General features: G+C 30.9%; 1 protein-coding gene across 3 annotated transcripts; it reads left to right on the plus strand.

Moving 5' to 3' along the window:
* The first annotated feature begins 35 nt into the window (after nucleotides 1-35).
* On the plus strand, nucleotides 36-22,390 carry LOC134725428 (TOM1-like protein 2). Of its 3 annotated transcripts, XM_063589233.1 has the most exons (18): nucleotides 36-177; nucleotides 2,323-2,407; nucleotides 3,824-3,908; nucleotides 5,315-5,461; nucleotides 6,962-7,096; nucleotides 7,687-7,743; nucleotides 10,402-10,431; nucleotides 11,723-11,908; nucleotides 12,976-13,054; nucleotides 13,436-13,587; nucleotides 14,165-14,276; nucleotides 15,885-15,981; nucleotides 16,302-16,374; nucleotides 17,231-17,254; nucleotides 18,527-18,559; nucleotides 20,151-20,216; nucleotides 21,097-21,139; nucleotides 21,747-22,389. In XM_063589233.1, exons 1-18 carry the CDS (start codon nucleotides 120-122, stop codon nucleotides 21,884-21,886), a joined length of 1,602 nt encoding a protein of 533 aa, XP_063445303.1. In that variant the 5' UTR covers nucleotides 36-119; the 3' UTR covers nucleotides 21,887-22,389. The 3 variants fall into 3 exon arrangements, with proteins under 3 accessions (XP_063445303.1, XP_063445304.1, XP_063445305.1); XM_063589234.1 differs by lacking the exon at nucleotides 17,231-17,254 and having other exon boundaries at nucleotides 21,747-22,390; XM_063589235.1 differs by lacking the exon at nucleotides 10,402-10,431 and having other exon boundaries at nucleotides 21,747-22,388.
* The last annotated feature ends 1,663 nt before the right edge of the window (nucleotides 22,391-24,053 follow it).

The raw sequence follows: 24,053 nt of genomic DNA on the forward strand, positions 1-24,053 counted from the left end.
ATTTTGTAATTTGAAAGATAAATTATTATTTTAAAGTATTGATCGAAATTTAATGCCAGTCACAAGACTATTCTATAAATAGATCAAACAAATGACGTCACGCAATATTTACAAAAAAAATGGCTGCCCTCTTTGGACATGGGAATCCTCTGGCTACACCTGTAGGCCAGATGATTGGTAAGAGCTAATAGTGAGAAGAAAAACAGCTCATAATTAAAATGAGACATAATATACACTCCCTTTCATAACAACAAAACACAATGTCAATCAAATTTTAGAGAGAAAGGTAGAAAATAGAATGAAAAAGTCTGAATAAAAAAGAGACCATAAAATATATTTCAGACATTAATTAGTCAATACCCAAGTCCTTGAACACCTTTTTGCTCTAAACATTTTTTCTCAGATAAGTGAACATATTTGAAAATACTGTCATTAATGCACTTTCATTCCTGACTTCATTTCCAAACCTAACTTCCTTTCATGTTTGTAAAGATGGGGAGGGGTGACTGTTTGGCTTTCTCTATATATGTTTCACTATGTATGTATCTAAAGGTAAATCCCTCTGTTATCCGAAGAACCCCTCGAAAGCTGTGAGGGTACAGTGGCATCCATGTACACTCTTTATCGGGCTTAATGAATAACGTATTACAACTATTTTTTACAAGGACAATCAATCCCCACCAAACACAAGGGAGGGCTAGAACATAGGGAAGTCTGTTACTATTGTGAAGGTAGCCAAAATACCTTACCTGGAAGAAAAAGAAGAAACAGACAAACAAGAGAGATATACCAACCGAGGCCCCCAAAGTACCCATTCTAGTTAAACTCCAGTCTGGGTAACAGAGAAATATGTGGGAGGGTGAAAATCACCCTTGAGATGTACAATGTACTAAAATTTTAAGGGCCCTTAGTCAAAATCGAACCCGGGATGTTAGCACTGTAGCCATTGGTCTTAACCACTAGACCATGAACCCACACTATTTCAAAATCAGCATAATATGATCCAATCTATCGAAATATTTTAAATTTTGATGTTAAGAAAAATCACTTGCATTGTGACGTCAGAAATTTTCTGGAATTAAAGTGTGTCTGTGCACATACACTAGACATTCAATAATCCCATTGTCATGATTGTCAATAGACTGACTAGTGCCTGTGGTCTGTGCTATCCAATAAAGATGTACACGTATCTTTCATGTGATTAATGATTACAGATGTATTTATGTAACCACACAAATGCTTGTCTCTTCAATATTACCATTGAGCAAAAAATTAATTTCGTTTGAACATAATAATGTTGCATTGGTTATGTTTAAAGAGGTTTAAACTGTTGCAAGATACGCTAATAAATTTGATAATAACTTAATCAGCACTCAAGGTGACTTCATTGAAGTTGCAAAATGTCAACAATAGAAAAGAACTTAAGTAAGATTGTCGTTATCTTGCAACAAACTCAACAATTTTCATGAATATAATTTAGTGCCAAGTAGTTGTAACTTTATCTTGTACATGAATATAAAGAAATTAAATGCATAACATGAATTTAACACCAGTACTTGTCTCTACAATTTCAATTTTTAACTTCATCCACATGATGATATACATGTAGACAATGCAAAAAAAAAGTCAGTTTCTTGAATTCTGGTGTTTCCCTTGATAAACTAAGGTCTGGATAGTTTTAGTAGTTTATCTTCAGTAATCACTAGCCTTTCAACACTGATTTGTTTGTAACTAAAAACTCTGCATTGTCTCCACTCTCCAGCTTTCTTCACCATTAACAAGTGACTGCCAAGCCAATAATGCTTTAAGATGTGTAAAACACCAATAATTAATCAAACCTTTTACAAATTACCATAGTAGACCAATTATTCAATCACCTATTGTATTCTTAAATGCATTTATTCCTGAGCAAACTTTTAGGAGAAAGGGGTAGATTTATTTTCTCCTCCTAATGAGAGAGTACAGAGTAGTACGTACACAGTGATCTTTTTAATTTTAATTGACTTGTGGTACAAACAAATACAAATAAAAACAGTTCTACTCTGAGTCTAATTCATGTTTGGATTGGGTTGTCAGAGTTGTTTCCAGATTTGACTTCCTACATTATACTGAATCAATTTGTGAAATAATTTTACAAGTTACCAATCCTAGAACTTGCTCTTTTTCCTTGAAATTGTCCGTCATTGCACCCTATGATCCTCTTTGCACAACAATTATGATGCAATGACATGGAATTTTAAACATGAGACTCAAAAGAACTTGATGAAATATTTAAAGGTAAATAAAATGTATGTTTTGATGTTTGATTCTCTTTTTTTTCAGAAAAAAGCACTGATGGTTCACAAGCTTCAGAAAACTGGGGATTGTTTATGGAAATCTGTGATGTAATTAATGATACAGATGAAGGGTAAGATACATGTTTCTCTAATTTTTGTGCTATTTTCAAATTTCCTGACCGGTGTGAGAAAAAAATATTTCTCCTCACTAGTGAAAAATCTGTTCTCGGCAAATGATTAGTCAAAATTTGATCATATGACGTCAAAATGTTTTGTTTTCTTCTCAATTTTCCTATTGTGGTGTCATGAAAAAAGGTGACCTTGCCTGATGATGTTGCATGTAAAGGGCATGATTTTCTGAAAATCTTTGAAAAACAAATGATAAAAAGCATTAGAGAAACAGATTCCAACACTATAACTCATATTACGATATTTCTCCACTCTCCACAGTTAAATTTTAACTCGCGCTTTTAATAATAAAATTTAACTGTCTCGAGTGGGAAATATCGTAATATACTTGTTGCAGTGTAAGAATCTATATATATAGTCAACAAGACATTGATAAGTTTGTTTATGGCCTCTATTTTAATGTGAAGATACATGTATATAGTCATAAAGTCATTGATAAGTTTGATTATGGCCTCTGTTTTAATGTGTTTTGATGTCAAAACAAGTCTGGAAATATAACAGGCTGTCGTGATAAGGACGGTCAGCCAGTAGAATGAGTGAATGTCTAATATATCAGGTGCATGAAATTTTTTAATAGAAGTTGTCAGATGTTTTAACATTGGCTATAATAAAATATTTCACTATACTACATGACTACATATAGTGACAATGATATGTTCTGGTTGGAAAATTTACATATTGTAATGTATAAAAACATGTTTATTTTTTTTATTTTTCAAGTCTTTTTAACTGTACCATCCCTATCACAATAATGCTCTCACAGAAGTAATTCTCCAGTAAATATGAAAAAAGAAGATGTGGTATGATTGCATCTCTTCACAAGAGACCAAATGACACAGAAATAAACATCTTGAGATTACACCTCAGCCTTCATTCATGAGCAAATCCAATACCATTTACTCAGCTATTAAAGGCCCTAAACATGACAAGTGTAAAACACCGACCGTGCAAGGGCTGTATAGCCAGTCAAGGTCGTTAAAAACTTCCATTTGTTGTAGTGTAAAACAATTCAAACGGAGAAAACTAATGGCCTAATTTATGTACAAAATAATGAATGAAAAACATATATGTAACACAGCATGCGCTACAAACCACAAACAATAAATTACTGGCTTTTGGCTTTGGACAGGCACATCCAGAATGCACGATTTAACAGGTAATGCTTAATATGATTTGAATAGTGTGATTGGTAAAGATTCCCGTTTTAATGCAACAGTCTGTAGGTCTTACTCTTGCCACTGAAGAACAACAATTCCTACTAGAGGTCATCCTAAATTTTATCTCATGTAACTTTGATGCTTATTTATGAAGAATTTAGATTTATATAAATTATAAATGTTCTTTTGTATATTTTACAGACCAAAAGATGCTATTAAAGCAATTAAGAAAAGATTGTCACAAAATATGGGAAAGAATCACACTGCAGTTATGTACACTTTGACAGTAAGTTTCTAGACTCCTGCTTTTTTAAAGTGTTGTACAATGTATGTTAAGAGTTCAAACATGTGACATAGAAAAACTTGGCTTATTTGATCTTTATTTTACCTAGATGACATTTAAAGATGATTAAGATATAATTTAATTTGTATTGACATAAAATGTACATGCATTACAAAAACAACATGAAATTTCCTATGAAAGTAAATAAACTTGGATATTCCTAAAAATATTCAAACTTCATTATGAAAATATATTCATAGAAAAAAACTAAGTATATCAGTGTAGGACACAGCCGGTCACCTGGTCGCCAAATGCGACCAAAACCTTGATTGGGCGATTAAAAACTGTAAAAAGATAGATAGTTACTGACCCAAAAATAAATCATTGGGCGAGTGCATTATTATTCTCAAAATCGTAATTACTCCTATATAACACACCCCAACTTCGGAACAATCATTTTCGGAAATCCTCTGATCAAATCGTTTAAACGTACTAGTTGAGGAGGTATTCCATAATTGGAAGGATATACATATAGAAGAAGAATAAGTGCAGTAGAATATTAACATGGCGAATGACAAACACGTCGTGCGTGATATTGCTTATTTAGTGGGTCAAATAAGGCTTTACTGGCAATGGTGGTCGCTAAACAAATTGTGTTTAATAAAAGATAACGACAGTCATTGACAGTCAAATCTCGTCTGACGCACTATCCCAAACACGAACACAGGAATTATGAAAAAACTCCAAACACGGATACAACTGAGAAGCTGTCAAAACACTGGTATATGGTGTATCCATCAGTGATACACACTCAGTACATGTATAGCATAAAACACTAAAAGCAAAGGGAAAGTGTGTAGTTGCTGTTTATGATCTCAGAGTTTGAAAATGAATATTTTCAAAAAATAAAACTTGATCATCAAGAAAAAAATTCTTTCTGATGAAGCCCAATTAAATTGATATTGCAACCAGTCAGACCCAACAAATAATTTTTAAGACAGTAGTGACTTTGGTATATCATTGAAATGGTTATTTTATAAATCAAATGTTATCAAAACTTTAAATAGATTGTTGAGGAATAGATATTTTAGCTAATTTTTTAAAAACCTTAAGGAATTTTGAGTCTTTAATACGCTTTAGATTTGTACTTTTTTGCACTTTTAAAAAAAAAGATGTAGTATTATTGCCAATGAGACAACTATCCACAAAAGACCAAAATGACACGAACATTAACAACTATAGGTCACTGTACAGCCTTCAACAATGACCAAAGCCCATACCGCATAGTCAGCTATAAAAGGCCCAGATAAGACAATGTAAAACAATTCTAACAAGAAAACTAACAGCCTTATTATTATGTAAATCTGTTTTAGTTGTACCTAATGTTTATTATTTCTTTGTATATTTAGTGTTTGGAGACATGTGTGAAGAATTGTGGTAAAAAATTCCATCAGCAAGTAGCTACAAAAGATTTTATGGGTGACTTAGTCAAAATTATAGGTCCTAAGTATGACCCACCAACAGTTCTTCAAGAAAAAGTGTTAAGTTCTATACAGGTAAATATAGTCTTATATATATATTTTATTTTTATATATAATCTACAGTAAATCAATACATTCTACATACCTGCTGCTCACCATATAGTTTCTGGATAAGTTGGGATAATTATACCCCCGCTTTAAAAAAGGGGGGTATACTGTTTTACCTCTGTCTGTCTGTCAGTCCGTCCATCAGTCCGTCCGTCCATCAGTCAGTCCGTCCCATGAAACTTTCGTCACATTTTTCTCAGGAACTAAAATACAAGGATTTCTGAAATTTGGTTTCAGGGTTTATCTAAGTCAGCTATACCGTGTGATGCGTTTTCAGATTGATCACTTGACAACTTCCTGTTTACCGAACACTTGTATGATTTTACACATGATAGCCAAGTTGAAAATTTTCATCACATTTTTCTCAGGAACTACAATACAAGGATTTTTGAAATTTGGTTTCAGGGTTTATCTAAGTCACCTATACCGTGTGATGCATTTTCAGTTTGATCACTTGACAACTTCCTGTTTACCGAACACTTGTATGATTTTTCACATGATAGCCAAGTTGAAAATTTTCGTCACATTTTTCTCAGGAACTAAAATACAAGGATTTTTGAAATTTGGTTTCAGGATTTATATAAGTCAGCTATACCGGGTGATGCGTTTTCAGATTTATCACTCGACAAATTCCTGTTTACCGAACACTTGCATATTTTTACACTATTAATATTATCCACTTGCGGCGGGGGTATCATCAGTGAGCAGTAGCTCACAGTTTCACTTGTTGAGTCAACATCTATATGGGCAAATCATCCTTTCATTATGAGGTTAAGAGGATTTAGTCTACCTAAAAGGGCTTCCGATGCAGGTTTGTTATCTGGACAAGCCTGACAAGTCATGATACCAAGGACTTATTGTTCCGAGCCTGAATCAGATATATATTTGCTATTTCACATAATTCAGAGTGAAAAAAATGAAGTTTATGCAATCTTTTTGACATGACCTTGCCTTAAACACTCATTTATACATTTTTCATGCCTAAAATGACTATATGTGCAGATTTGAGGGTCTATTTATGTATCATCACTGACAAAAAGGGGTCTTATTTCAAAACAGGGTTTGACTCTTGAAAGGGGGTCTGTAAGTTGAAGTGTCAGTCAAATTCATGGTTTATTCTAAATTTCCCAATTTGATGAAAATAACGCATATTTTCCCAATAAAAAAGTGTAGAGGTAGTTTTGAAAAAAGTCAACAATATCACTGAAAGTGCTGCTTCCTTATAACAATTGTAAATTGTCTTGCCTCTCTTATGTTAAATGCTTGAGCGCTATGGTTTAGTTTTATGTATAGGTGAGACTGGTCAATACATGTATCTTAGATGGCCTTTATTTCGTTTATGTACACTTTGATTTCATTTTACTGATATTAAATTTCATCTTACATTTCACAGTAATATAAATGTATATTATTAGAATTCTTCATAAAAAGAATATTGGATAACAGTAAATAATTTTATTTTTATAGTCCTGGTCAGATGCTTTTAAAGGACAACCAGACCTGAAGGAAGTAGAAAAATGTTATAATGATTTGAAGGGAAAAGGAATAGAATTCCCAATGACAGATCTCGATCATATGGCACCAATTCACACACCAAAAAGGGTATGTATAAGTATAGAGAACTTTTAAAATAAAATGAAAAAAACTATAATCAGTATTCCTTTGTAAAATATTTGCATTAGATAATAAATAATTTTGTAACGTTGGTAATGAACTTACTGCCAACAAAGATAACTGCTCTCAGTACTAAAACACATTAATGGACTTCAAAGAATATTGACAAAAAGAGTTAACCTTATGAAGAAATTCAAGAAATCCAATATATTGAGAGAAAAAAGGAGATCATTCAAACCTTACCTCGAAAAAGAGTAGGCTAATGCCGCTACAAGGCAGCACTCGCACCCTCATAGTGGAAAGGGATTAATATAAGTTGCAAAACTTGTTTCCTAATCCACTATAAATAAATATGTTTAAACTAAACTAAACATTACATGAATCCAGGGAGTATCTTTCTTTGACCTCCAAATACTTTCTTCATCTTTGAAGGGCAGTTTCATGAGATGAATTATTCTAGTGAATTATGTAGGATAGTTGAGAAATATAAAACTCTGTACACATACAAAACAACAAGCAAAAATAAAAGACTAGAAAAACAATCTTGATCTACCTTGGCATTTTATCATATTTTTTAGAGTCAACCAGAACCTGAACCTGTTATCAGACAACAAAGACAACCAAGTTTACGAGCAGTGAGTTATCTCCCTTTGTTAAAAAGTTTCCCAACAAACTAGTGGTCATATCTACCATTTTAAAACTAATATCACATCGTTATTATGCATTCATATTTGTGCAGGGTAAAGGAATATTGACTTTGGATTTCTCAATCCATTTTAGTTTTTGATCCATTCAAGATAAACTTTTTTTCAAATTTTTGCAAGAATATTATGGCTGATTTGAAACGTAGGCATGTTATAGGATAAGAAACTGTTATTGAAATGAAGTTAACATTTACAGTAATTTACAGGACCTTTCATTTGAATTTGTAAAGATGAAATGAAAGTGAAAATCTTTGAATTATGGATTGTTTGACACAGATTGAGGGGAGATAACTGCTAATACCAACCAAAAAAAATGTTCACACTCAAAATATTGATTTTCTTTACTATAATATGTGGAAATAATGGAATCTAATCTTGGGACTAAATATTTTGAAAATGAAACACACTTCAAACAATTTTCACAAGATTTTTTTTCTTTTCAAAATTACAATAAAGCAAATATTTCTTTTTTATACGACCGCAAATTTTGAAAAAATTTTCCTCGTATATTGCTATCACGTTGGCGTCGTCGTCGTCGTCGTCCGAATACTTTTAGTTTTCGCACTCTAACTTTAGTAAAAGTGAATAGAAATCTATGAAATTTTAACACAAGGTTTATGACCATAAAAGGAAGACTGGTATTGATTTTGGGAGTTTTGGTCCCAACATTTTAGGAATTAGGGGCCAAAAAGGGCCCTAATAAGCATTTTCTTGGTTTTCGCACTATAACTTTAGTTTAAGTTAATAGAAATCAATGAAATTTTGACACAAGGTTTATGACCACAAAAGAAAGGTTGGGATTGATTTTGGGAGTTATGGTTTGAACAGTTTAGGAATTAGGGGCCAAAAAAGGGCCCAAATAAGCATTATTCTTGGTTTTCGCACAATAACTTTAGTTAAAGTAAATAGATATCAATGAAATTTAAACACAATGTTTATGACCACAAAAGGAAGGTTGGTATTGATTTTGGGAGTTTCAGTCCCAACAGTTTAGGAATTAGGGGCCAAAAAGGGACCCAAATAAGCATTTTTCTTGGTTTTCGCACCATAGCGTTAGTATAAGTAAATAGAAATCTATGAATTTTAAACACAAGGTTTATGACTATAAAAGGAAGGTTGGTATTGATTTTGGGAGTTTTGGTCCCAACAGTTAAGGAAAAAGGGGCCCAAAGGGTCCAAAATTAAACTTTGTTTGATTTCATCAAAATTGAATAATTGGGGTTCTTTAATATGCCGAATCTAACTGTGTATGTAGATTCTTAATTTTTGGTCCCGTTTTCAAATTGGTCTACATTAAGGTCCAAAGGGTCCAAAATTAAACTTAGTTTGATTTTAACAAAAATTGAAACCTTGGGGTTCTTTGATATGCTGAATCTAAATATGTACTTAGATTTTTGATTATTGGCCCAGTTTTCAAGTTGGCCCAAATCCAGGTCCAAAATTAAACATTGTTTGATTTCATCAAAAATTGAATACCTGGGGTTCTTTGATATGCCAAATCTAACTGTGTATGTCGATTCTTAATTTTTGGTCCAGTTTTAAAATTGGTCTAAATTAAAGTGCAAAGGGTCCAAAATTAAACTAAGTTTGATTTTAACAAAAATTAAATTCTTGGGCCTCTTTGATATGCTGAATCTAAACATGTACTTAGATTTTTGATTATGGGCCCAGTTTTCAAGTTGGTCCAAATCAGGATCTAAAATTATTATATTAAGTATTGTGCAATAGCAAGTCTTTTCACAGTATTGTGCAATGGCAAGAAATATCTAATTTCACAATATTGTGAAATAGCAATTTTTTTTTTAATTAAGAGTTATCTTCCTTTGTCCAGTATAGTAAGTAAGAAATATCTGCAAGAATTTTTTTTAATTGGAGTTATCTTTCTTTGTCCAGAATCAACTTAAATCTTTGTTATATACAATATACAATGTATATTCACTTTTTACTACCAACTGATAAATTTAAATAATCTTTACCATTCAGTGATAACAAGCAGTTTTTTTACATCTTAATATTTTATGATGTATTTAAATGAGTAGTAAGTGTTGCAAACTCCATTAGAATATTTTAATTGAAATTAGTTTTGGAATAAAGGAAAGGGGGATGTGATTAACAAATTGGGTTCAATTTTTCTCATTTGAAATTTCATAAATAAAAAGAAAATTTCTTCAAACATTTTTTTGAGAGGATTAATATTCAACAGCATAGTGAATTGCTCTAAGAGAAAACAAAAATTTTAAGTTCATTTGAATACATTCATTCTGTGTCAGAAACCTATGCTGTGTCAACTATTTAATCACAATCCAAATTTAGAGCGGAATCCAGCTTGAATGTTGTGTCCATACTTGCCCCAACTGTTCAGGGTTCAACCTCTGCGGTCGTATAAAGCTACGCCCTGCGGAGCATCTGGTTGTCATGTGTGTTGCAGTGCGTTTCAAATTTGACAGTAAACATTATTTAACTTTTCAAAATGCTGTTAAAAGTTTAAATGTGCCCACATCTCCTTGTATTCATTTGATAGCATCTTAATGAGACATATATCGTTCAGCATACTGTTTGGTTCTTATAAATGATAATTTTTCCATGCAGATGAAATATGTTGTAAGAGAAGAAATTCAGGTTTGGTTTGTTTGAATTGTTGTTGATGCATGTATCTTATTAGTAAAAATCTATCAGCTCTTTTATCCCAAAACAACGATTGAAAGTAGTCCCTTTCCGTTTTCTATTCGTCTTGTTTGGTGTCGATCTCTACCATAGGTTCAATAAATAATATTGGAAAGTTTAAAAAAAAAAAAAGAATAATAAAATCTAGGATAGAAAACATTCAAGGTACTAGAAATTTTTGACTACTTGATCTTTTCTTTGACAATAAAGTTGTAAATTTTGGCTGAGTTTATATGTGCTACCATGAAGGAAAGTTTTAATGGTGGGTAACAATCTATCATTAGGGCTGTTCCAGAAAATACTATGTCCCCTCCAGGGACGGCACTTTTTTTTAACCCCCACCACCCACAGAAATAAAATTAAATTAGAACAGCACTCCCTTTGCATTTTGGTATTTCAAATACAACCACCCACATAATATTTAAAAAAATTGCCTTCCCTGGGGGGGACATAGTATTTTCTGGAACAGCCCTTATGACATTCATTTATAGGATAGAAAACATACTGAGATTTGAAATTTGAAGCTGATGATCAATATGTAAATAATAGATATTTGTAGTAACAACTGAAAAAAAAATGTCCCCAAGCTTGCAAGATTTGTGATACATCTTATTGAATATTGTTATTTGTTAGTGAAAGTTGCATGTTATGCTTCATACATTTCATGGTTTCATACAACAAATCTGTAGGAATGTTATTTGTGAGTGAAAAAAAGCATGTGCAGGTTAAAACTTTTTTTTTCATTTGAAATTTATAATTTTATTTGTATCAGGGGGGAGTTTACATTTGTAACTTTATACATTTAGGAGTCAATAATGTATTTTAAGCTTGTGAAGACAGACATAGAATGGGTTATTATTGAAGAAATTCAGGAATTCAAAATGGTTAATTGAATTGTATGCTCTGGTTGTACATTGTATGTTCTGGTTGTACATTGTATTGTGCTTAATCCACAAAGTCTACTTTAAGATGTTATATAAAGCTTCAAAGAATTTTATCAACTTGTAATATTTTAATTTCAGAATACGTGTATATCATTTAAACTCAGTCGTCTAAATATGTTTTTCTTTCTTTCTATGAAATGTTTATGTCAAATCATACAAAATTACAGGAGCAAATATATTTGAAGAAAAAACTAGTAAATAGACAAAAACACAATCGCTTTAAGAACTTTTAAAAGAAACTAAATTGTGTATGGGCATTTATAGCTGATTATATTTACATCATTCTTTGTAACTGTTTGTAGGACCAACCACCACAAATGGCGCAAATACCAGTAGTGCCAGCAGGTCCCATTAATCCAACTACTGAACAAATGGCAAAGTTAAAAAGTGAACTAACTGTTGTCAACGCAAATATTAAAGTAATGGGAGACATGTTAACAGAACTTGATCCATCAAGTGTAGATCCATCAGATTTAGAATTACTACAGGTAACTAATTATATGATGTGTAACTTCTGCATGTAATGCATAGACCTTGTAAAAAGACTTAATCCATTCAGTATAAATCAGTCAAATAAAGGGAGATTTTACTCTGTATTTGCTTTCAAAATGCAAGTGCATTCTATTGTCATGCGCTGTCAAAAGAAGAGACCAATAATGCTTTCTGGTTGTGCATCTAAAATAAGATTGAGAATGAAAATGGGTAATGTATCAAAGAGACAACAGCCCGACCATAGAAAAAAAAAACAGCAGAAGGTCACCAACAGGTCTTCAATGTAACAAGAAATTCATGCACCCGGAGCCGTCCTTCAGCCAGCCCCTAAACAAATATATACTAGTTCAGTGATAATGAATGTCATACTAAATTCCAAATTGTACACAAGAAAGTAAAATTAAAATAATACAAGACTAACAAAGACCAGAGGCTCCTGACAGACGCAAAAATGCGGCGGGGTTAAACATGTTTATGAGATCTCAACCCATCCCCTATACCTACTACTATAAGAAACTAAAATTAAAATAATACAAGACTAACTATCTGTATATAAGTCTGTCCATCCATCCATCTTGATAAAAAAAAAGTTAAATTTTGGTGCAAGGTTGTTTATGATAAAGATTTTTAAAAGTAGACTTTGGTAAATATTTTGTTGTGAGAACAAATATCGTGTTTAAAATCAGTAAAATAATTTTAACAAATGTTTACTACAGCTATATTTTATGATTTTGTAAACATCCAGTATTTATAAGAAGAAAACATTCACAACCAAAGTTGTCACAAAATTATTTTTAACAATAAAGGTCAGCATATAGACATCTCAATCTGATTTGTGTGTCTGGATGATACCAGAACTGATTGAATGCTATGCAATTGGAATTAAAGACTCCAATATTGAAGTCATAGTCAATTTTTTAATGGTAAATAATGCTAGTTTAGCTCATTTTGGACACCAGTAGTCCAGTACACCCCTTATTAAATATGGACATACATGATATCCATATTATCAGTGGAATGACTAATTAAATACTAAATAGTATATTTTATTGTTTCCTTGCAGGAATTGAATCGTACAAACAGACAAATGCAGCAAAGATTAGTAGATTTATTAGATAAAATAGCAAATGAAGAAGTTACTAGTAAGTTAAATACTGTTAACAAACTTAATTTCCTGGATACAGTTTTTGCATTAACCTGACCTGTAATCTAAATCTAACCTTGGACTGTGATGTCACAGAAAATCATTCAAACAAATTAAAAATTAGTTCAAAAGGGAGGGGGACTCATCAGATCAGTACATAGCACAAACATAACTAACAAAAGGACAATAGACACAAAGCACACGTTTATGAGTACTCAAAGTTACCAAAAGCTAGTTCAAGTCCATTTTCTAAATAATAGATAAACCATGGTTTCCCCTAACTAAAATGTCAATCAATATCTAATGGATTTAATGTTAAGACAGACAGACTGAAAAAAAACATAGTTTAAGCACTAAGTTTTTGTCCTTTATATTTCAGATGAACTTCTGAGAGTGAATGATGATATAAATAATGTATTTTTACGGTATGAAAGATTTGAACGTTATAGAACTGGCCAATCACAAACAGACCTGAAAAAATTAGATACACCAACTACAGAACCAGTTATGTCTCCACCTTCATATAATCAGGTAAGATCTAATTAGTATTTGAACCTATTATACACTCTCTTGTTATGTGTGGGATATACTGAAATCACTCTGTCCATCTGTTGGTCCAACAAATATAGTTTTTTTTGCAGTCGGAGAAACTATGATGTCATATTTAGTCAGCAGCAGGACAGTGATAAGTTGTATAATGTCAGATACCTACTTTTTGTTTTCCCATTCTTTGAATTTTCAATATGTTGAATGATCAGTCTCTGATATTATTGAACAGAATGTCTTCAAATAAGGGCAGCAGTTTAACAGTGATAGGTTGAAAGGTGTTTCTTGTGAGGCCTGATTACCAATACTTTGAATATTTTTTTTCGTCAGGGTATACTAAAGCATTACAACCAGTCCTTTCCTGTTTTAAACATACTGTTATTCTTAATATAGATAATTTTTCATTTGGATTTTTTTACCAGAATCTCATTTGGTAGGCAGGAAACACCTATATGTATAATATTTCTCAGAGGTGATTGAATGATTACAGTGCATTCAGTTATAAAATATTATACAGTATGTATTAGGCATCTTTTAAATGACCAGAATTTTTATTTTTTAGGTAGAAGATGCATCAAATCCACCTATTGCTAATCTGATAGATCTGGGAGACGATGGAATGGTACAGGCACCTGGTCACTTACCACCTATAAATACACAGATGCAGAATATGAGTAAGTTTACTGCCTATAGATCATAAGTCATATGTTGTTTTTTTACTCACTGTAAGTCAAAATGATGGTATTTAGCGATGCTGATTCATTCAATGATGATTTAACTTCTAGTGGTTGAAATTATAAAAAAGAAGATGTGGTATCATTGCCAATGAGACAATTATCCACAAAAGACCAAAATGACACAAACATTAACAATTATAGGTCACTGTACGGCTTTCAACAATGAGCAAAGCCCATACCGCATATAGTCAGCTATAAAAGGCCCTGATAAGACAATGTAAAACAATTCAAGCTAGAAAACTAACAGCCTTATTTATTTTTAAAAAATGAACGAAAAACAAATATGTAACACATAAACAAACGACAACCACTGAATTACAGGCTCCTGACTTGGGACAGAGTTTAGTAGAATGTATGTTGTGTCTATTTGTTTTCTTTAATACTAAGCTGACTCTTAATCAAGTTTATTCATAAGTATGATTTGTTATACCCCCGCTTTAAAAAAGGGGGGGTATACTGTTTTACCTCTGTCTGTCCGTCCGTCAGTCCGTCCGTCAGTCAGTCCGTCCCATGAAACTTTCGTCACATTTTTCTCAGGAACTACAATACAAGGATTTCTGAAATTTGGTTTCAGGGTTTATCTAAGTCAGCTATACTGTGTGATGCATTTTCAGATTGATCACTTGACAACTTCCTGTTTACCGAACACTTGTATGATTTTACACATGATAGCCAAGTTGAAAATTTTCGTTACATTTTTCTCAGGAACTACAATTCAAGGATTTCTGAAATTTGGTTTCAGGGTTTATCAAAGTCAGCTATACCGTGTGATGCGTTTTCAGATTGATCACTTGACAACTTTCTGTTTACCGAACACTTGTATGAATTTACACATGATAGCCAAGTTGAAAATTTTCGTCACATTTTTCTCAGGAACTACAATACAAGGATTTCTGAAATTTGGTTTCAGGATTTATATAAGTCAGCTATACCGTGTGATGCGTTTTCAGATTCATCACTCGACAACTTCCTGTTTACCGAACACTTGTATCATGTTACACATGATAGCCAAGTTGAAAATTTTCGTCACATTTTTCTCAGGAACTACAATACAAGGATTTCTGAAATTTGGTTTCAGGATTTATATAAGTCAGCTATACCGTGTAATGCGTTTTCAGATTCATCACTTGACATCTTCCTGTTTACCGAACACTTGCATATTTTTACACTATTAATATTATCCACTTGCGGCGGGGGTATCATCAGTGAGCAGTAGCTCGCAGTTTCACTTGTTATTATTATTTCAACAAAATAAAAATTTGATTGTCACATAATAAGATTAAGTGCTATCTGATATTCCTTTATAAATATATAGTGACATGGGTTAAAAAGGAAAATAGACTTTTATTTTGTTTTATTGAAACTTTTTGGAATATATGTTGTTTTGTGAATGACATAGATTGATTCTATGAGTGGTTATATTATTTTCAAACTGACTTTTCTTGGTACCTTGTATGAACTAAGGTTGTTGTCTCTTTGAAATATTCCCCATTTCCATTCTCAATTTTATTGATTATTTTGAATTAACCTATTACTTTACTTCAGACATTGGTTCCAATACTACACCCAAACAAAGTGATGATTTTGACATGTTTGCTCAATCACGACAATCTTTTGAACAGAATAAAGTCAAAACACAAGGGTAAGCTATTTCAATGGTATTCAGATATATTCTTGAAGTTATATTTAGAAAAATACAACAAATTGATTTTAAGAAATGAAATCTTTCATGTTAGTTACTCATTAAAAACTACTTATAGTGTTCACAAACAAATTACATGAATTTAGTGATTGAAAATAGTCTTTCTTTGCCGAGTTGAGTTAACTTTCATTAAAAAAACATATATGAAGCACCAAAAAGGTAATTGGTTAAGAGGTCTTCAATATCGTAAAGAACATCATATTTCACTGAAAACAGTTCATGCATCTAAATGTATTATGAATGTTCTATGTATGTTACAGTGCATATGCTAACCAACAAGAGGACCAGTTTACTGGTGGTGGGTTAGGCCAGGCTGTCGCTGCCAAATCAGGGGTAATTATTTTATACATATTGTAAAAAGTTCATATTAATATTATTTTTAATTTTAAAGCTAATTGTTATATTTATCATATTATATCTAGCACAATCTCACAATCAGCAGATTATCCTCAGATGAAAACAAATTTTGAAGGCTTCAATGAAAGTTCAAATAACCATTGATGACTATCCCTTAAGCATTATTGATTATTCAGGTAAATCAGATTTTCCATGAGTAATCAATTAGAATATATAAAAGAAAAATATTCAGTGCCATACAGTTTTTCATTACTTTGTTAAAAACAAAATTCAAAAAAATTTCATATGAAAATTCAATATATACAACGTTCTAAAATATGTATTACAAATAGAACTCATCTAAGTTTTGGATACCAAACTAAGAATCTCTTTTTACTCATTCCTAATTTTTATGACATTGAAACAAGCAACAACCAATCCAATATTTTTTTTTATAAAACTTAAAAATATTAGGTTTATATTTATATTTATGTTATAAAAAAAAATGCTTCGCAAAGACAGCAATTCCCTGGCAAACTTCACTGTTCAATTAACATTCTGTGGATTCATTAATTCAGTGGAAACCAATTGACATGGATTTAGAAAAAAAATGTATTTTTGTTGATATTTGATTTCATGGAAGTAACAAAGTTAGAAATTTCTACTTTGTTATCTTTACCCTCAAAATCTACAAATAAAGGGATCCAAAGAATAATAATCAATCCACAGAAGTTGTATAAATATTAAACTTTAACTGATACAAGTCTATTGAACTGACAAACTTAAATGGTGGATGGTGCTATTTTAAGTGATCTCTAATCATATGATTATCATGTGATCTTGATTATAACAGGCCTCAGAGGAGGAGACATTACAGGTAACATTCAGAGTTCTCTCTCTTATCTGTCATTCACATAATCAGTTAGACTATCTTTAAGTTTGCATGTAGGGAGACAATCACAACTCTTAGATAATTTATTAAATTTAGATAAATGATGGCTGAATATAATTATTGTTTCCACTACAACTTTTAGACCAGTAAATTAATTACATATACATGTATATAAAGAAAAATAAGGGGGCTGGAATAGCAGTTTCAAGCCATATCTATGTCTTAACTAAGGATCTTTTAAACCAATGCTTTTCAAATTTTATTATATTGTTACTGATGAAAAAAAATGAGGTATGGTTCATTAGTGAAGATTTTCAGTTTTGTCTTTTATCAGAAATAAACTAGATATGGCTAATACATTTGAAAGAGCCATACTGTTACCAGCTTCTTAGTGGATTCAAACTGTGAAATAAATTGATTTTTGTCACAAAATTTCACAAAAGTTTCATAGATATACCAAATTCAGTCATCTTAAAGTTATCTGAGATTGTTGTTATGGAATGGTTATAGAACCACACTGCTTGTTACAATGCTTGTTGCTGATGGTTTATATATCAACAGGAGCTTAAAAGTTGCAAGTTAATAAGACAGTTTTTTTTCTAACCCAAATAAATCAAAAACACCACTTTTTTTCTTTCAAAACTGCAAATAATTTTCTATATTTTCTGTTATTTCACTATTAAACTTTCTGACTTTTGTGTAACTCCATTATAATTCTTTTAGATTTTTTTCACTCCACTGAAATACTTTTAGACTAACTGTAGTACTTTATATAACAAATGTATCTGCATTTTGTGACAAGTCACATGTACACAGTATAATTAACTATCTATATATATTCTTAGCTATGACAGTTATATGTAATTGTGTATTAGTTTACTATTCACCGTTAAATGCAATTCAATTTCAATCTGCATTCAGTGTTCATCTTAAGCACATGACAAACTTCTGTTATAAAACTGTATGTATACTTACACTTATTTTAAGTTGTAAATGAGTGTGTTTTACATATTAGAAAGTAATGATAATACAATTGTAGCTTACTTAAGTTGAATATTTTTTTATAAAGCACAAGTTTCAAGTTTATTTTCTTCTTTTTTTTCCGCCACGTTTATGCTGATTTTTACTGTATTAATGACAATGACTGAAACATACAGCTATCAATATTTTTCAGCAAGTTTTTACATGGCATGATACACAGATAATATATTTAGAAGATTAGATGCATGTGTTAATCTGTTTTCTTTTGTTATGTAGGAATTAAACAAAGAATTTGGTAATGTTAATAAGGTTAGTGTTGTAACATTAGACATTTTGAATGTTTGTATTCTTTCTTTGACTGTTTGATTTTCAGGATAGAATTATCAAAGTGTACTTATATTGTCTGTAGATAATCAGGTTTGAAACATTTTAGGTTACTTTTTACTCACATGTTATATTTCTTGGTATTTAATCATGTATTAAGAATCTATTGCTTTTTTGCAGGAATCTTTTGTCTGTCTTTCTGGTCCTAATCAAACGTTGAAGAAATGACATATTTAGTGACAATGCTAAAAATACCTTTAATGCAAAGTAAAACTGCCAAGTTGGAAGCTGAAATTTTTGTTTCTGACAGGATGAAATTAAAAAGCCATCAAGTTTTGAAGCTATTGAAGCCTGTTATCAAAGAGCATTTCTCTTACAGACCTATTTTATGGGAGTTAACATTCAACTATTATTTTTGTTCTAACAGTCTTTCAGCAGATATGAATTTGTTCTTAAATTTTCCTCATTATTAATGGGTAAATTGGTTTGTAAATCAATATCCTAGAGCTCTTCAGTCAGAAACCAATATGAGATCACACAGGCTTTTATTGCAATGCATGTATGCTAGCATGGGTAAAGAACACCATCATTGATAATCAGAGATTACAATTACTTTTATGATCCTTTTCATTGATATATTTAATCGTATGTAAGTCATAAATACTAAGTTTTACTCTGTATTTTTCTGTCAATGCCTTCGATTTACCCATATCAGGAGTTTTTCTTAAAATACAAAAAGTAGAATCAAGAGGAACGTAGATCATGCACACATCAACAGTTTTATATATGAAGTTGTAAAGCAGGTGTTTTAAATCATAACATGAGAAATCAAATTCTTAAAACATTTATTGCATTACTTAAACACTGATTTAAAGTTTATATCTTTTTTGAGGGAGAAGCAGACTTAATGTTTTACTTGTATTTATATGCAAATTAAAGAAAATATTTGAAAAAAATGTAATTGGCTAGGTCTTTTATATCCTACTTTTATATTGATAATGTTACTATAGAACAAACGAAAAGCTTTGTAATCATATTGAAACCAAGGATGGTCACTTTGGAAACCATATGATTAAAGAGTAACAAAACCTAATTTATGTACAAAATATAGATTCCTTTTCCAACAATTTATCTCAAATTGTCTGATAAACAATGGTATTCTAGTTTTGAGAACTTTTGATTGAGTAAGAATGACACGTAACACTAGTTTATGTTGCAGCTTTTCTATAAAAGCATGCAAGGAAAACCTTTGATTAACATGCTTGCTGATTGTTTGGATGTTTGCAAACAACAGGTAGACAGTCTGTTTCAGTCTGTTTACTATATACTGGAATTTGATTGGGCAATAAACATTAACTTCATTTTAAGGTTAAGTTCCACATTATATGTTATTTTGTTTTTGTCCAATCAAATCCCAGTATACATTATACAGACAGAAACTCTGCCTACCTATTGTTTGCAAACATCAAAACAAACAAAGCAAGCAAGTCCATAAAAGTTTTGTTTTGCATGCTTTCATAGAAAAGCTGTAATTGTTCACAGAGTTTACAAGTATTATTTTCAAATCTTTTTACAGTTGCAGAGTAAAGATACAGATTATGATGAAATGGAACAGTGGCTAACATCTGATCAGAAAAAAGATGTATGTTTTTCAATTCACTGCTCTTAATTTTCAGTTTTACAAATAGAAGAAAAAACAAAATGAAAACATCTTTGACCACCAGTAGATTAGTGCTAGTGGACCATCTTTAATGAATACATCATATCCCTTCTATTTCTGTTCTGTGAAGAGAATAAAATTAATCACAAACAAAAATAGACATTACAACAGACAACATAAATCAACATCACCTGAATCCTTCCAAAAAATATGTAATAACAACATAGAACAACACATGATTCAGATAGCTGGACTTGATATTGCCACTTATTTTTATGCCCCACCTACAATAGTAGAGGGGCATTATGTTTTCTGGTCTGTGGGTCCGTTCATCTGTCCATACTTCCGTCTGTTCGTTCATTCGTCTGTCCAGTTTCAGGTTAAAGTTTTTGGTCGAGGTAGTTTTTGATGAAGTTCCTGGCCCACTGAACATAGAAAATGATAGTGGGAGTGGGGCATCCATGTTCTGGGGATACATTCTTGTTATGGGCTTAAACCAACAGACTAATCTCCAGTATCTGATAAAATGACCTGTGAAAGTTCACATCTTTGTACTTTGGTCTCTTCTGAATAGTTTTCTCATTGGCTCTATAGCACATCTACATATTTTTACACTGATACACATATATTTGATAATGTCAGTTGGCCTGTGGTAATATTATGTTTGTTTGTATTAAATTAACTAGACACCTGAATTATGGTCAGTGAAGACAAAAATATTTGCAAAATCATCCTCTAATATAAGTTTTTAGTGGTAGATGATATGACATATCAAATTTGGCTATGACCTAATACAATTTAGTTTCTATGAATATGTTTTTAATTTATACATTTGTAGTTAATGTTAACATTCTATTTGCAGCTTGAAAAATACAAGAATCCACAAGACCAGCTGTCAAGTTCAGGTTGGTAAAGAATATAATGAAACATTTTGTGAAAAGCTTATCCAGTAGTGAAAAGCCATTTTGATAATGTATAAGTTATAAGTTTCAATATTAACAATCAGTCGACCCTCTTATTCTATTATGCAATACTTATTTAAAACTGTAACAACTGGATAATATACTTTGTTTTTGAAGGGAAAGATAAGGATACAAACATTCATTTAATGTTGCCTTATATTTGTTAATTGTTAATTCAGAAATATTGTCAATGTTTTATTATTGGGAAAATTGTGACAGTAGAAGGTAAGAAAAAATGAAAACTCATTTTGTATTTTTATGGCATTATCAGTGATGCAGGATTTCCTAAAATTGCAGTAAAAAACTGATAATAAAGTCAAACAGACTAAATGTTCATGACAATTTAATAAGACCCCCTGTACTGGCATCAATATTTTAATAATATTGGGGCCAGTACAGGGTGTCCCAATTATCTGTTCTGAAAATTTAGTCTTTTTTACTTCAGAATTTGAATTTCACTGCAATTTGCTGATTGTAGCATATAGTAAGAATACTCTATAGATATACCTACTGTATAACCCTATAGTAAATGTTTTATTAAATATTTCAGAATTTGACCAGTTCTTGGCAGAAAGGTCAACAGGAGCTAATTCAGTACCAACCATTGCTGCAGCTGCAGGTCAAAGGTCGGGAAGTCGAAATCGTCAACTACAGAAAGACGAGGAAGAGAATCCATTATTTGCATTGTAACATCCAGTTTGTTTGTGTTAAAATGTGAGATATTGTATCCTTGTACATCCTGGTGTATGTATGTGTTAAACTGTGGCTTGACTGATTGTGACAGGAGGGGAGATGCAAGGGGCATGAAGGAACATTGTATATTTTATATAAGTAGGAAAGACAGTTTTGATAATTTGCATAATCAGTGTTGTGCCTTTATTGAGATCTTAAACTATGAACAGTATGGAAAGCAGGATTCTGTTTACTTGGTTTTTTTTTCAAAATAAGAACAGATTTTTTCCTTCACCCAAAACAATATTTGTGAATATATCTAATTTAATTAAAAACTACATCTTTAGAGTAAGACTTTTTTGTAATGTGTTTAATAGAGTAAGATAGTAACCTCCTGTTTCTCATGTGATGTGTATATTTTCATATAATTGGTCAATCTTTATATCTAAATGATATATTAGCTTTGTATATTACATGGTACACATTTATACATTTACCACCTAATATTGTAACCGTTTGGTATTGGTGAATTATCTTTTGCTTCATTAAAGTTCTGCTAACAAATGACATGCTTAATTTTTCAATATTCAGGTTACACATGTATTTACGGGATGATTATAGCGGTTAATTACAAAATATTTAGCTTATGTACCCTTATAATATAAAATAAAAATAACAAAAGAAATTTTCCAGAAAATATGGCAGACATGAAACAAAACTAGATTTTTAATTCTTCTTTTTTGATAGTTATGAAAATTTTATTATGCATGCCTAGCTTTTCTTATAGATGTAAAACAAGGTCATAAATTAACAAATTGTGTTAATTTTATGTTGAATGTTTGTTTTGAAGATGTTGATACATGTATGACTATTTCTTTTGATATTGTATGTATTATATAACAAAATCAAAAAGATATGTTTCATTTAAGAGGATAGTGAAATTTATATTCTAGTGTGATAACATAATAATTGGCTGTTTGGTGCATGAATGAAAATTTATATGAGAGAGGAATTTTAATTATGTAAATGAGTGTTCTCAGTTTATGTATCTGACCTGTAACTTGATGTAGATTTCTACATACCTAATTAATATTTTTCTACAATGTTACAAGTTTATCAAAAAATACTTTGATATGATAAACGTGTTGATATTTTAATGTGTTGTAAGTTTGTTCTTTAAATCTTCCATTAAACTTGGAAATAATTGTCTTACTTTATAGGAAATGACTTTTACAGATTCTTCTAATAACCACATATTTTACCTAATGATTTCAAATTCTGGAATGATTTATTCATTCAGTAATTTGTATTGAAGCTAAAATGGCACATATCTAAAATATCAGACAAGTCAAAACCAGAATGATTGCCTCCAATTATATCCATTTGTTATAGGCTGTGAGACGAATTGTGTATATTTATGTTAAATAACTGGACTATATACAGATCATGTAAATCTACAATCCTACTATAACTCTATTTATAGCCCTTTATAAAGGATGGCATTTAGCTTTGTTATATAACATTATGGTGTAGTTATACATTAATTCGTTAGTACATTTGTTATTTATATGTAAATAATAACTTAGATTGTTTGTAGACTACTGTTACACCAAAATAATTTTCTGATTTTGAAAATTTTACACTTTATCAATGTAGTTTGACAAGAAACTCAAAAACCAGTTTGAAATATTTTGCTCTTAATTGAAATCAGCAAATAAACATTTTTGTAGTTAGATTTGTTACAACTGTGTGAAGTTAACAAAGTATCTTCCTTCATTTGAAAGAAAACATTTAATAATTGAGATTGCAAATACTGCATCTAAAAACACATTTTAAAGCTAAAAATTATTCACAGCTTTAGGCTTAGGCTTTTATTTTTTTTTTATTTTCAATAAATTTTGCTTTTTGAATTTTATAAAGTTGAGTATCATTTATTTAAATCTTTAGTAGTCAATAAGACCAATATCTTGAATAGTTGTTTCCTCATCTTAGTAAATATTTACAAAAGATTTCTATTTATTCAGCTGTTTAGGTGAAAGATGAAAAGTGAAGAAAAAAAACCAATGCTTATTAATTAAGATTTAAATAATTGCATACTAACTATTATTTTCAGCAAATTTATTTTATATGTTCAGTAAAACTTGGATTATTTCATCTCAGTTTTTCATTTACATCTAAGAAGTGC

This window comes from Mytilus trossulus, chromosome 7 (assembly GCF_036588685.1).
Source record: "Mytilus trossulus isolate FHL-02 chromosome 7, PNRI_Mtr1.1.1.hap1, whole genome shotgun sequence".
Lineage (NCBI taxonomy): Eukaryota > Metazoa > Mollusca > Bivalvia > Mytilida > Mytilidae > Mytilus > Mytilus trossulus.